Source organism: Elephantulus edwardii, unplaced genomic scaffold (assembly GCF_000299155.1).
Source record: "Elephantulus edwardii isolate Elephantulus edwardi_28Jun2011 unplaced genomic scaffold, EleEdw1.0 scaffold00067, whole genome shotgun sequence".
NCBI classification, from domain to species: domain Eukaryota; kingdom Metazoa; phylum Chordata; class Mammalia; order Macroscelidea; family Macroscelididae; genus Elephantulus; species Elephantulus edwardii.
This window is the reverse complement of record NW_006399817.1, coordinates 14,633,998-14,646,540: the sequence shown is the minus strand read 5'-3', so window position 1 is coordinate 14,646,540 and position 12,543 is coordinate 14,633,998. Positions and strand designations below refer to the sequence as shown.

Sequence of the window (12,543 nt, the reverse complement as noted above, 5' to 3'; positions counted from 1 at the left end):
AATGCGATTGGCACAGGATAGAGCAGGGTTTAGGGTTGTTGTACATAGGGTCGCTATGTGTCGCAAACTACTTGACAGCACATAACAACAACAACAACAACATATTTGGACCAGGATGCAGTTGTCAGTACAGAGCAAGGAAACACAGCATGGTTGAAAATCAGGAAAGGAGTGTTTCCGGGATGCATCCTTTCTCCATACTTTTTTCAATATATATAGACAACATATATAAGGCTGGGCTCTATGAGGAGAAATGCGGCATCAGGAAGAAGACTCACCAACAACCTTTGTTATGCAGATGACAACATTGTTTGCTAAAACTGATCTAAACTTATTTGACCTGAAACGTTTGCTACACAAGGTCAAGGACTAAAGTCTTCAATGTGGACTGAAGTTCAACATCAAGAAGATAAAGATTGTCAACACGAGGCCTATTGGCAACACCGTGATAGATGGGAAAGTGACTGTTGATAATTTCATATTGCTCAGCTCCACAATCAACACTCTTGGCCCAGTAGTCTGGAAATCAAAAGATGAATTTCACTGGGAAAGTCTGCTTTAAAGGACTGCTCCAGAGTGCTAAAGAAGAACAATATCAATCTAGAGACTAAGGTGCATCTGATCCAGGCTGTGCTCATTGAAGTTACTTGCTACACATCAGAGAGCTGGACAATGACTAATGATTACAGAAGAAGAATCAATGTCTTTAAGTTATGATGCTGGAAAAGAGTATTGAACATACTTTCAAAAGAATAAACAGGTCTGCCCTGGAGAGTATGAAACTCACCTGTCCCTTGAGAGCAAAAATTGTGAAGCTCTGTCTCACGTACTTTGGGCAGGTTGCCAGGAGGGACTGGTTCCTGGAGAATATCATGCTTGAAAGGATGGAGGGACAGCACAGGAGAGGAAGACCCTAGTGAAGATGGATTGGCACAGTAACTTGGGTAATGGGGGTAGATTGTCAAAGACAGTGAGATTGGTTGAGGATTGGGTAAGGTTCCATGCTATTGTGCATAGTGTTGCCATGTGCTGCAGGCAACTAGACAGTACATAACAATAACAAGTTCAAGTGCATTGCCTTCAAGTTGAAAGTGACTAATAGCTGACTCTACAGTGGGTTTTCAGAAGTTGTAACTTGTATGAAAGTGTGGGTCAGAAACCTTAAATATTACCTTTTCTAAGACATTGTGTTAGCCCTCACTGAGGACTCAGTCCCTAGCTACCTTAACTGTGGACACATGGCCTTGCAAATCATCAACGTCTGTGGGACCAATATAAAACAGTGCTTTTCACACTGTGGAAAAAATGGTGATGGAAAAAGGGTGAAGGAATTATGGCACTGCTATGAAGAGACTGTGGCACTGCTGTGAAGAAACTATGGCAAGATGTAACCAGAGGAAACTTGGAGATGGAACTACAGTTAATGATATTACTTGATGGATCATTGTAGGAAAAGCTAACTTGTAAATGCTCTGAAATAAAATTTGGGTTTTTGTTTGTTTTTTTTTTTAATGATTAAGGAAACCAGAGGTTTATTTGTGCTGTTGAACTGAATCTGGACTTTCCCTAACTGAGGAATTTTGTCTTGTTAATCTGGCTTGGGACTGCTGAACCAAATCTTATTCTTTGCCTCCTGCATTTCTTAATCTATTTTCATAATAAACCCCACAATTTTTAGTAAAGTCTACGTGTCAGCTAGCAATGAGCAATGGACACAACGACTGATAAAATTAGGAACAGGAGCATGGGGGTTGGTATGTCTGATCATGTACCTATTTGTTTAGTACTATGGATGTCATTGATGGGAGCAGTTCTCCATTATGAAGCAAGTGGAAGTCACACTTGGCCACCCCCACACTGCAGCTTCTCCTTTGAAGGAGGAAATTGCTGGTAGATTCAAACTGCCTGCCTTTGGGGTGGCATGAAACCTCCTTATCCACTAGGCCACCAGAGGTGGGTGTATTTGTTGTTGTTGCTGTTATTGTGTGGATTTGAGTCAGAGCTGACCCAGAGCTGAGTTTCCAAAGCAGGTTTTCAGAGTCAGTAAATCACAGGAGATTGCTCACTTTTCTCCTACAAAGCAATTGGTGCATTGAAACTGCATGTCTTTGGGATTGCTGCTCAGCTTCTTACCACTAGGCCACCAGAGCTCTCCATAGTGGGGATATAGGCACTTACAACTGATTCAAAATTTAAAAAGACATTACAAATATACTTAAGTCTTCAATTAGTTGTTAAGATTTAGTTATTTGTCTTTCTTGGGAATATACTAGAAGTATTGCTTTTAACTATAGTCACACAGTTAAAGCAGACAGATTTGATTTAAAACATTACTGAAGTTAAATATTTTTATAGTATTTTACATATTGAATATAACAAAAGTAATTGACATTCTACCTAAAAAGAAAGGTTTCTAAGACAACACTGAAAATGTAGGTGAAGTATAGGTAACTATAAAACATCGATTCTGATTTCTTTGTTTTGTGTCCTTAGTACCCTATGCTACTTTAGAAAACAAAAACGTTGTTGATGTGGTAACGATGCCTAGAGGTGAAAGAAATGCAAGTAGTTAATGAATAATGCATATATTTATAGCGATGGTCAAATTATACTGTTTCCTAGTGGATACCATTTTTCTTCATTGAGAGGGACGCTACTGAGTTGGATGTTAATTGCTCCCACAAATGTGGTTTTGCTCTTCACAATAAGCATTAAGACATGTCCTTGGAGCTCTGTGACTTCGTTGTATACCACCTGAAATGAGAGAAAAGAATGAAATAAACATTGTATCTGTATAAATGCATTTTTAGGTTGAATGTGACATTTATATTTAAAAAAAACCCAAATACTTATCTGCTGAAATTTTGTATGCATGATGGAATAAACAGGTTAGTGTTGTTGACATCTTTGATTTCTGTCTCTAATTCTAAAAAGCTAAAAGTTCTGCTATCATAATGGAAGTTAATGACAAAATGTTTCTCTAAGAAGTAAGAATTTACTCTGACTCTACCTGGAATTGCCCACCCTAAATTTAGTAACATTACAATTGACCTTCTAGGAAGACACTTGAGATCTCCTTCACCTTTTAACTCTCCTTGAGTTTATTTTGCAACATTGGAACTTGAACAACATCCTTCTATATGTAAAGTCAATGAGGAAACACAAACCAATTTCTAATTTCATGTCTTCCTTGTGTTATTTAAAGGAAAGCAGCCATATTTCTGTCTATATATAAAGAAGATTCTTTATGGCTTATTTCTTTATAATTGCTTAATTTTTAATTATGAAAATACATGCCTATTATATAAAGTATGCATGTACAAAAAAAATTAAAGGAAAACCCCTTGGTTTTCACCACTGGAAGATAATTGCAGTAGGCATTTTTATGTTCTTCTTGCCCTCTTTATATAATTAATTTTTAAGAATGTGAGCTGTAATTATAGTGTATATACAATTTCGTGTCTTATTCTTTTGCATTTATTAGTCATATAATTATTTTCAAAAATAATCCTAATACCTTTCCACTATGTTTTATAAAACCCAGGAAATAAACCACAGATCTTATCACCTGGTACCTACAATCATGTAGAAACTTTAATTATGTTACACTATACAGAAATTTGTTTTCTATGGTAAAACAATAGAGCTTCCAGGGAAGCTGCTCACTGGAATCGTTTAGAAAAGTTTTGAATAGTACTACAGACTTGCTTGCTTTTTACAGTCAAGCAACAAGGTAGAATCTTCCTATATATACAAAAAAGGAGAGGGAACAACTTGCGCCAGAAAAATCTCCAGTCTGGGAGGTACACTTTCTGGGAAATTGTTCTGGGTGTGGTTTCAGGTTTTTCACACAACACAGACTTGCTATTATTCACCCATTAAAGTTTCAGTGAAATTCAGTCCAACAGCAATCTGTTAACTGCTTTGAACAATGATTTAAAATCAAATAAACAGTAATTCTGTCAAAAACACTAGGTGCTTTGTAGTATATGATTCTAGTCTATCCTGCTTCTCACTGCCTCTACTAAAATCTCATTTATGAACTAGCCTGGAGATTATATTTTGTCTTTATAGTATTGTTGTTGTTATGTGCCGTCGAGTTGTTTGCGACTCATAGCGACCCTATGTAGAACAACCCTAAACCCTGCTCTATCCTGTACCAATCACATGGCCTCTGACACACCCATCCCGAGTACCCCAGTCACTGAATCAATCCCCCTCATAGAGGGTCTTTCCCTCCTGCGCTGTCCCTCTACTCTACACAGCATGATGTCCCTCTCTAAAGACCTGTCTCTCCTTACAACATGTCCAAAGTATGTCAGATGAAGCCCCAGAATCCTTGCCTCCAAGGATCAGCCTGGTTTAACCCTCTCTACGATGAATCTGTTTGTTTACTTGGCAGTCCATGGTACATTCAATACTCTTCTCCAGCACCACAGCTCACAGGCGTCAATTCTCCTTCTGTCCTCCCTAGTCCAACTCTCTGATGCATAACAAGTGATTGCAAAAACCATGGCCTGTATCAGTCGGACCTTAGTCTCCAGAGAGACACCATTGCTCTTGAGTACTTTAGAGAAGTCCCTAACCACAGACTTTCCCATCGCAATACATTTTTTTATTTCCTGGCTACTGGTGCCAAGAGTGTTGACTGTGGAGCGGAGCAAACTGAAGCTGTGAACAATCTCAATCTCTTCGCCATCCATCCTGCTACCGATTGGTCCAGTGGTGAGAATCTTTGTTCTTGACACTGGGCTTCAGTCATACTGAAGGCTGCAGTCCTTGACCTTCTGCAGTAAGTGCATGAGGTCCTCCTGAGTTTCAGTGAGCAAGGTTGTGTCATCTGCATAACGCAGATTGTTGATAGATCGTCCACCAATCCTAACGCCATGCTTCTCCTCATAGAGCCCAGCCTCTCAGATAATCTTCTCTGCATACAGGTTGAAAAGATATGGAGATAGGACACATCCCTGACGCACACCCTTCCCAATTTTGAACCATGCAGTGTTGCCCTGCTCTGTTTTGACGACTGCCTCTTGGTCCAAGTATAGGTTTCACATTAGCACGATTAAATGTTCTGGGATTCCCATTCTTCTCAGAGTCAGCCACAGTTTGTTATGACCCTCACTGTCAAATGCCTTTGCATAATCAATGAAACACAGATAGACATTCTTCTGGTATCCTCTGCTTTCAGCTAAGATCCATCTAACATCAGCTACAATATCCCTAGTACCACGACCGTTTCTAAACCCAGTCTGGACTTCTGGCAGTTCTCTGCTGATGTACTATTCCAGTCGTTTTTGGATAATCTTCAGTAGAATCTTGTTTGCATGTGAAATCAATGATATTGTTCTGTAGTTTCCACACTCAGTTGGGTCACCCTTCTTTGGGATGGGAACAAATATAGACCTCTTCCAGTCAGTTGGCCAAGTGGTTGTTGTCCAGATTTCTTGGCACAACTTGGTGAGCACATCCATGACAGTATCTGTTAGTTGAAATATGTCAATTGGTATACCATCTTTATAGTATACATTGTGCATTATTCCTTTTCATTTATTGAGTTTTCCTGTGATAATAAGGATTTTAAAGATTGCCTTTAAAAATCTCAAAATTTTACTGCTGTAATTCATGTTCTTTCAGTACAATTCAACCCTAAAGCTGCCTGGAACTCTTTTGAGTACTTCAGACTCTGTTGTATTCTACAGTGGTTCATATGAGCACTCAAAATAGTGTTATACTGTTCTTGATTAATTGACCTATCTACTATTTTCCTTCTTATGACACAAAAGATAAACTCATGTATTTTTGAAAGAAAGTAGATAAAGGGGCACTAAAATTTTATTGTAGGTGAAGTGGAAAAAAATGAGATAACTTAAGCGTTAGACCTTTTGAAATGTCTTACTTAAGAATTCTGCAAACAATCTAAGTAAGACCTAAAGATTTAAATGTGTAAGAAAACGATCAATAATTTATGTTTAGACTAAACTCTTGTCAGCTGGATGTTTTATCATTTGCATAATGGTGGTAATAATACTTACCTTTTAGCATTGTAGGGAAGAATATGTGACATGATGAATATAAAGCTTACTACAAAAGACTGGTACACATTAAACATCAATAAAGAATAGCTGAAAAAAAATCCATCAAATAGGCAAAATGGAACAGTTGTTTTAGGGTATTTTGCACCAGTTGGATGAAGAAAATAGTTCCTGACAGAATTGAATCTCCTAGGTATTTAGCGTGCTGATTATCTCAAGAAATGACTTTAGGAATTAATTGCCTTTCTAGTTAAAATATGGCACATAACAACAACAACAGTTAAAATGCAAACATTTGATGTTCCAAAGTGTATATTACTTCCTGAATGTTTTTCTTCTATGCCCTTCATTATGCAAAAGTCATTTCCCTAAAACTAACAGAATTTTTCTGACCTCACTGCATATAAATGATTACATATATTTTTAAACTGTTTTACAGCATCCACGACATTGTTAAAAACATTTTCTTTCCGTGCAATGAATAATTAGCAGATAATATAAAGAGAGTATGTAGGTTATTATATTGAGACATTTATGAAAATTAGTGTTACGCTGTTATTGTTTGAATTGAGTCCCCCAAAATAAAAGTTGTGAATCCTAATATCTGTGTCTATGATTATAATCACAGTAGTGCATGAGTTGTCTTTGTTATGTTAGACTGTATTTGTGTAAGGTGTGTCTTAAATCAATCTCTTTTGTAATATGAAAGACAAAATAAGAGAAAGCAGCTGAGATGGTAGAAAATAGATACTATATCAAATGAGGACTGGACCATAAGCAAAAGCTCAAAGAAGACAAAGACCTCCCTCTCAAATGGACAGAAAACACCTTTTCCAGATTTTGTGGCCCAAATTATGTTTTCTTACTTCCTAAAGTGTGAGAGAATAAATTACATTTTGTTAAAGATACACATTGTTGTATTTCTGTACATCACCATTGGATAACTGAAATACTAAGCTTCCACATATATAGAATTTTAAAAAATAGTTCTTTAATTTCATTTTATGATCTTTTTTAAAAACCTACAGGTATAAAAGCAAGCCTTCATTATCTTCTAGCAATTGTTGAATTTATGAGTTTGAAATCATCACACCAAGTAGAAAACATTACTTAAAGTACTGAATATCTCCAGAAACCCTATGAACTTGGAGAAACAATAGAGTTTATATAAATGTTCAGGTCTTTTGTTCATAGGGTCACTATGCATTGCCTTCAACTTGACAACACTTAACAGCAACAATAAAGAGAGAGCTCAGTTGGCCTAGTGGATAGAAAGTGATGCTACCAGTCCAAAGGTGGGTGATTTTAATCTGTGGCCCTCAGGCATGGTTTTAATTGGTTCTGGTCAAACATCCTTCTAGGTCGTATAGCACTGGTCTGTCCATTTGCTGTACAGAGGTAACTCATAATAGCTGTGATGCTGAATACTGTGACACTGATGTGTCAAATGCTATAATGGTTACCCATGGTAGACAATGTTTGGTGGAGCTCCCCAATTAAAACAGGCTTGGAATAGGAGTGGCATCCACATCTGAAATAGCTTGCCCCTGGAAACCCTATGAACTTGGAGAAATGATGAAAGTTATATAAGTATTCAGGTCTTTCATTCATAGGGTGGTTATGAGTTGCCTATGATTTGATGGCACTTAACAACAACAACAACAACAATAAATATCTATTAAACTTGTATACTAGCCACTCACTATTATGTTATTTTGACACCAGGGATTATTAAATAATCCTAATGTGTATTCAAATGCCAATGAGAAGAATAGGAGGAAGCTGAAGTGGGTTGAGTGCTGATGGGAAAAGCTATTATAAGGCATCGTAATGAAGAGGAAAGTTCCTAGCAAGAGAGCACAGAACTTTGTGATAGGCTAGAAAAATCCAATGGTATCAAACTGAGTCTGACCATAGTGGCCTTTAAGACAAAACAGAATTTACTGATAGGTTTTCTGAGTCTATAAATGTTTATCGTAAGGCATCAAGATCAGAAGAAGATTCTTTAACAAATCTGCGTTTTGCAGATGACACAACCTTGCTTGCTGAAAGTGAAGAGGACTTGAAACATTTGCTGCAGAAAACCAAGGATTGCAGCTTTAATTATGGATTGTATCTCAATATAAAACAAACAAACAAACAAACGAACAAAAATCCTCACCCCATTGCCAATATGCAACATCATGATAGTTGGAGAAAAGATCATATCCTTGGATCTACAATCAACACCCTTGGTACTAAGAGTCAAGAGATCAGAAGGCATGTTGCATTGGGAAAATCCAGGACCTCTACAAAATTTTAGGAGTTGTTTTAAACACTAAAGTGTCCTTGATTTAAGCCATGACTTATTATGCATCTGAAAATTGGACAGTGAATAAGGATGGCAGAGTTTCCGAAGCTATAAATCTTAATAGGTAGAGTTTCTCCATCTCTCTCCCAACAGACAGTTGGTAGTTAACCTTTTGGCTACAAAGTGAAATATGCTATTATACATTATGCCACACATGCTACTCATAAATGCTAAAGCAAAGGATGGAGGGGGGCAGGATTCTTAATATTAAGGATTAGAGTCTTTTACCTAAAAACTGTGGAAACATAGGGAGAGGGCTGGGCAAGGGAAAAAGTGCAGCAATGAATGAATGGAAATAAAAAAAAATCTCTGTAAATGTTCATTAAAATTAATAAAATAAAATTTAAAATAAAACCTGTGGAAACAAATATTGTCTGTTATGGAGACCAAGGATATTGCGAGGTAAATATCTTAAGCTGTTGACATTGCAAAAAAGAAAAAAAATATCAAAACATGTTTCTTTACTAAATTGGATCTCCCTCTCCATTTCTAGTTTATATATAACCCATTACTACAGTGGAGTCGATTCTTACTGATAGCAACCCTCTAGGACAGAGGAGAATGTCCCCAAAGTTCTAAGGTTGTAAATCTTTATGGTAGCAGACTGCTTCACTTTTTTTCTCTTGCACATGACTGGTGGATTTGGACCACCAACCTTGATTTAGCATCTAAATACTTATTACAGTAAGCCACCAAGGCTCCAAGTTTATATAGCTTCTATAATCTCTGTCTGTATCTCTCTACATGCATATCTTATAAGAATATTAATAAGTTACATTAGTAGTAGTAATATATTATTATATATGGGGCTCTAGTTAGATGGTCTGTAATAAATTCTGCTGCTAATACAAAAATTAAGCATTTCTGGAAGTTCAGATCAGTGGTGTTAGCCTAAAGTTGCTTTTTAAGCCATTATCTTAGCCCCGTCTTGTCTCCAGCTACCTTAACTTCAAATACATGGTCTTGCAGATCATCAACAACTATGGCACATGGATAAGAAGAAAAGTACTTCCCACACTGAGTAGCAAGACATGAGGGAGACTGAAGTAAGACCCTGATGAGAGCAAGACCCTAGTAGTGGTGGAGAGACTGTGGCACTGCTTGTAGAAATAGTAGCAAAGTATAACCAGAGTAGCTCTGAAATAAAGGTCATTGATAAAGGTTTTGCTGTCCTTGCCAGATAAGTAAGGAGAAGCTGACTTACAACTGCTTTGAGGCAAACCTTGCTGGATGATTGAGGAAACAGAGGCTTCTTGAATTATTGTCGCTGAACTGAAAACTGGAGCTTGGACAGATAAAGGAATTGTGCCTTGAGACTTTGGGATAAAGCCTGGATTTGCATTAAGTGATTTTTTTTTGCCTCCTCCACTCTCCAACTTATTTCCACTATAAACCTCATTTTCAGTACCATCACTTTGAGTAAAGTCAGTGAGTCAACAATGAACAAAAGAACCTCTTGTTGATGTGGCTTTAGAGAGATTATAAGGCTCAACATAAGCTTCAGCTTTGGAGCAGTGAAGGGCTGTGCTCTTCTCACTCTCTCTGGCCCTTTCAGACAGACATTCATACCCTGTACCCCCATGCTCCATTTTCTGCTCTTTAGACGGAATCTGACGACAATTCCGTGGGAGAAAGGTGAGAATTCTCTTCTTGTATGATTTGTTGTTCACAGATGACCACCCAGTGAATTTTCCAAGGCTGTAAATCTCCAGGGAGGAGACTGCTCATTTTTCTCTTGAAAAGCAGCTGGTGTTTTTTAACTGTGTGCTTTGAGGTTGACTAACTTCTTACCATTAATCTGCAAGAGAAAACTCAATGGAGGTTCATCTATAAATTGGTTTCAGCTTGATGGCAATGAGATTTGAGACTTAAGAGAATGTTATACAATATAATGCATAATTATACGATATAACGTTAGTAAGCATTGTATCTGTGTTAATGTGACTAAATGATTTTCAAATTGTTACAGTAACTGTATTAACTAAATTATCCTAAAATATGCTGCATAATCCTTCATAAACTGCCCTGTGTGGATCCTCAAAATTTACCCTGGGCATTACATGAACAGTAAAGTTAAATAAGTGAGTTTCTGTAATATACTTTTCCTACCCACTCCAAAGTTGCTTTCCCCCCTTTTCTTTGGTCCACAGAGAAGAAAAAGAACATGTCAACAGGTATCTTGTGATGGTAAACAGCGGAAGAAAACAACGCTAAAATATATATAGCAGACAGTCAGTTATAACTTCGGTAATCAGGTAAAAATAGGGATCAGAAGCTAGGGAGAGAAGTTAGGGATTGAAGAAAAAATTTGGATGCAATATACACATAGTTGAAATCTGTGGATACATAAAATAACTTTCAGAGTGTGTGTTTATCAGGAGGAAATGAAGATGAGTCATGAAACTTCAGTGAATGACATTTTAAGAGGAAGAAAATAAAAGACTGATGAAAGAAGGTAAAAGAGAACTACAGTAGTAATAAAGTTTTAAGAAACATTGAATAGTCAGAAGTATGGAACACTCTATAGCTGTCTGGGAGAAGAACATGAGGAGTTGTTGTTGCTGTGTACCATCGAGTTGGAACTGACCATAGCTGAGCCCCCAGTGGGTTTTCAGAGGCAGTAAGTCACATGATAGGAGATTGTCCATGCCTTTCCTGCAGAACATCTGGTGGATTTGAATCATGTACTTTTGGGTTGGCAGTACAATTTCTTACCACTAAGCCACCAGAGATCCTGAGAGGAATTCTTGGATTTGGTAACTGGGAGTTTATTGATGCTCCCTTAATAACACAGTATTGTGAAAGCAGGAGATATAAATAAATTTTGGAAAAAGTTTGGAGATGATAAGGAGGTGCAAAACATTTGAGTCCATTAAGAAAATGCATAGGATTATTTTTTTTTTTTAAGTCAAAGTCCCAGTGAGAAAAAAGCAAAAGCTGGCAAGTAACTGGCTGAATAAGGCCAGAGGAAATGGCAAAGTATGGAACTAAGAGACTAAGCAGAGGAGTATATGCTGTGGAGAAACAGAGACTTGGATGTTTAAATAAATTAGAAAGTTGTTTCTAACGTAAATTAATTTTAACTTAATTTCAACTTTTCATTTTTTTGGTTGATTTTTCCAAAAGGGATTTTATGAGAGAAACCGTTACACACAGTAGACTATGATAAATAACATTGAGTAAATTAAATCAGGCAAAGGAAAATAAGTTTAGGAAAAACAAGATGAAGTCAGAGATAAAGTTAGTATGCAAAACAAATGTCATTAAGACTAGGATTCATACTGGAGGTTAGTCACAAATTACAAATTGCTTCACAAGCACCTTGAAAAAAATACCTGTCATTTCCATTTCCCATAGAATCTAGAACTGTGATCAGCAGACAGTGGTTATTTTGCAAATACCTTTCCCATGTGAAATAATGCTGCCAATTACCATATAGTCTTCATATTCGGTTGTTATGCTGAAAAATGGTAAGAAAAATATAAAATGACTGGACAAAGAGATGAATCATACTTACAATTTCATTGTAAGTGGGGTCAGTACATTTTGGAACAGATTTTGTTTTCCTTCTGCGAACTTCACTGGGATATGGTAAAAGATAAAATTCAACATGTGCACTGGGCACAGAGCCATCTGGGAGATGCTGCAAAGGAAAGTGGTCATAAATATTAATGCATGTGCTATCAAAGAAAACAAATACAAAGCTACTAAGTATCCAGACCAAAGACAGGATCAGGATTTATTATAGTCACTCTGCTTATCAAAAATAAGAGAACAATCAAAGAAATATTTTATTGTTCAAAATAACCCCAAATTATAGTTCAAGAGTAAAATTTCCAATCTTAAATTAAATGTTGTGTCAAAGAATTATACTTAAAAGTCCATTAGAAATAATTGACTCTAATTATTTCTTACAGTAAAAGAAAAATTTACAGTTTTGACATAAATAAACAAGAACTGAATGTTATCTACAGACAGAGACAGAAATTAAATGTCTCAGGACACTACATACCCATTGAAACAGGGGAATAGAAGTGAGTTGAACATGTAAAATGAACTATAGTATTTATTTTTTTATTTTTTAAAAAAATTTTGTTTTATTATTTTTGTGTGAGTGTACCGTCAAATCAGATCTGACTGGTACAGGAGGAGATTGTC

General features: G+C 36.7%; 1 protein-coding gene across 1 annotated transcript in view; it reads right to left on the bottom strand.

The window, feature by feature from the left end:
* Nucleotides 1-2,601: 2,601 nt before the first annotated feature.
* The window catches only part of PIK3C2G (phosphatidylinositol-4-phosphate 3-kinase, catalytic subunit type 2 gamma), a 576,625-nt gene continuing 566,683 nt past the window's right edge, over nt 2,602-12,543 (bottom strand). Inside the window, exons 31-32 of the mRNA XM_006888484.1 lie at nt 11,903-12,028; nt 2,602-2,754 (exon numbers count right to left, since the gene is read on the bottom strand). Coding sequence (XP_006888546.1) covers nt 2,602-2,754; nt 11,903-12,028 — 279 coding nt within the window. The remainder of the gene's footprint in view (nt 2,755-11,902; nt 12,029-12,543) is intronic.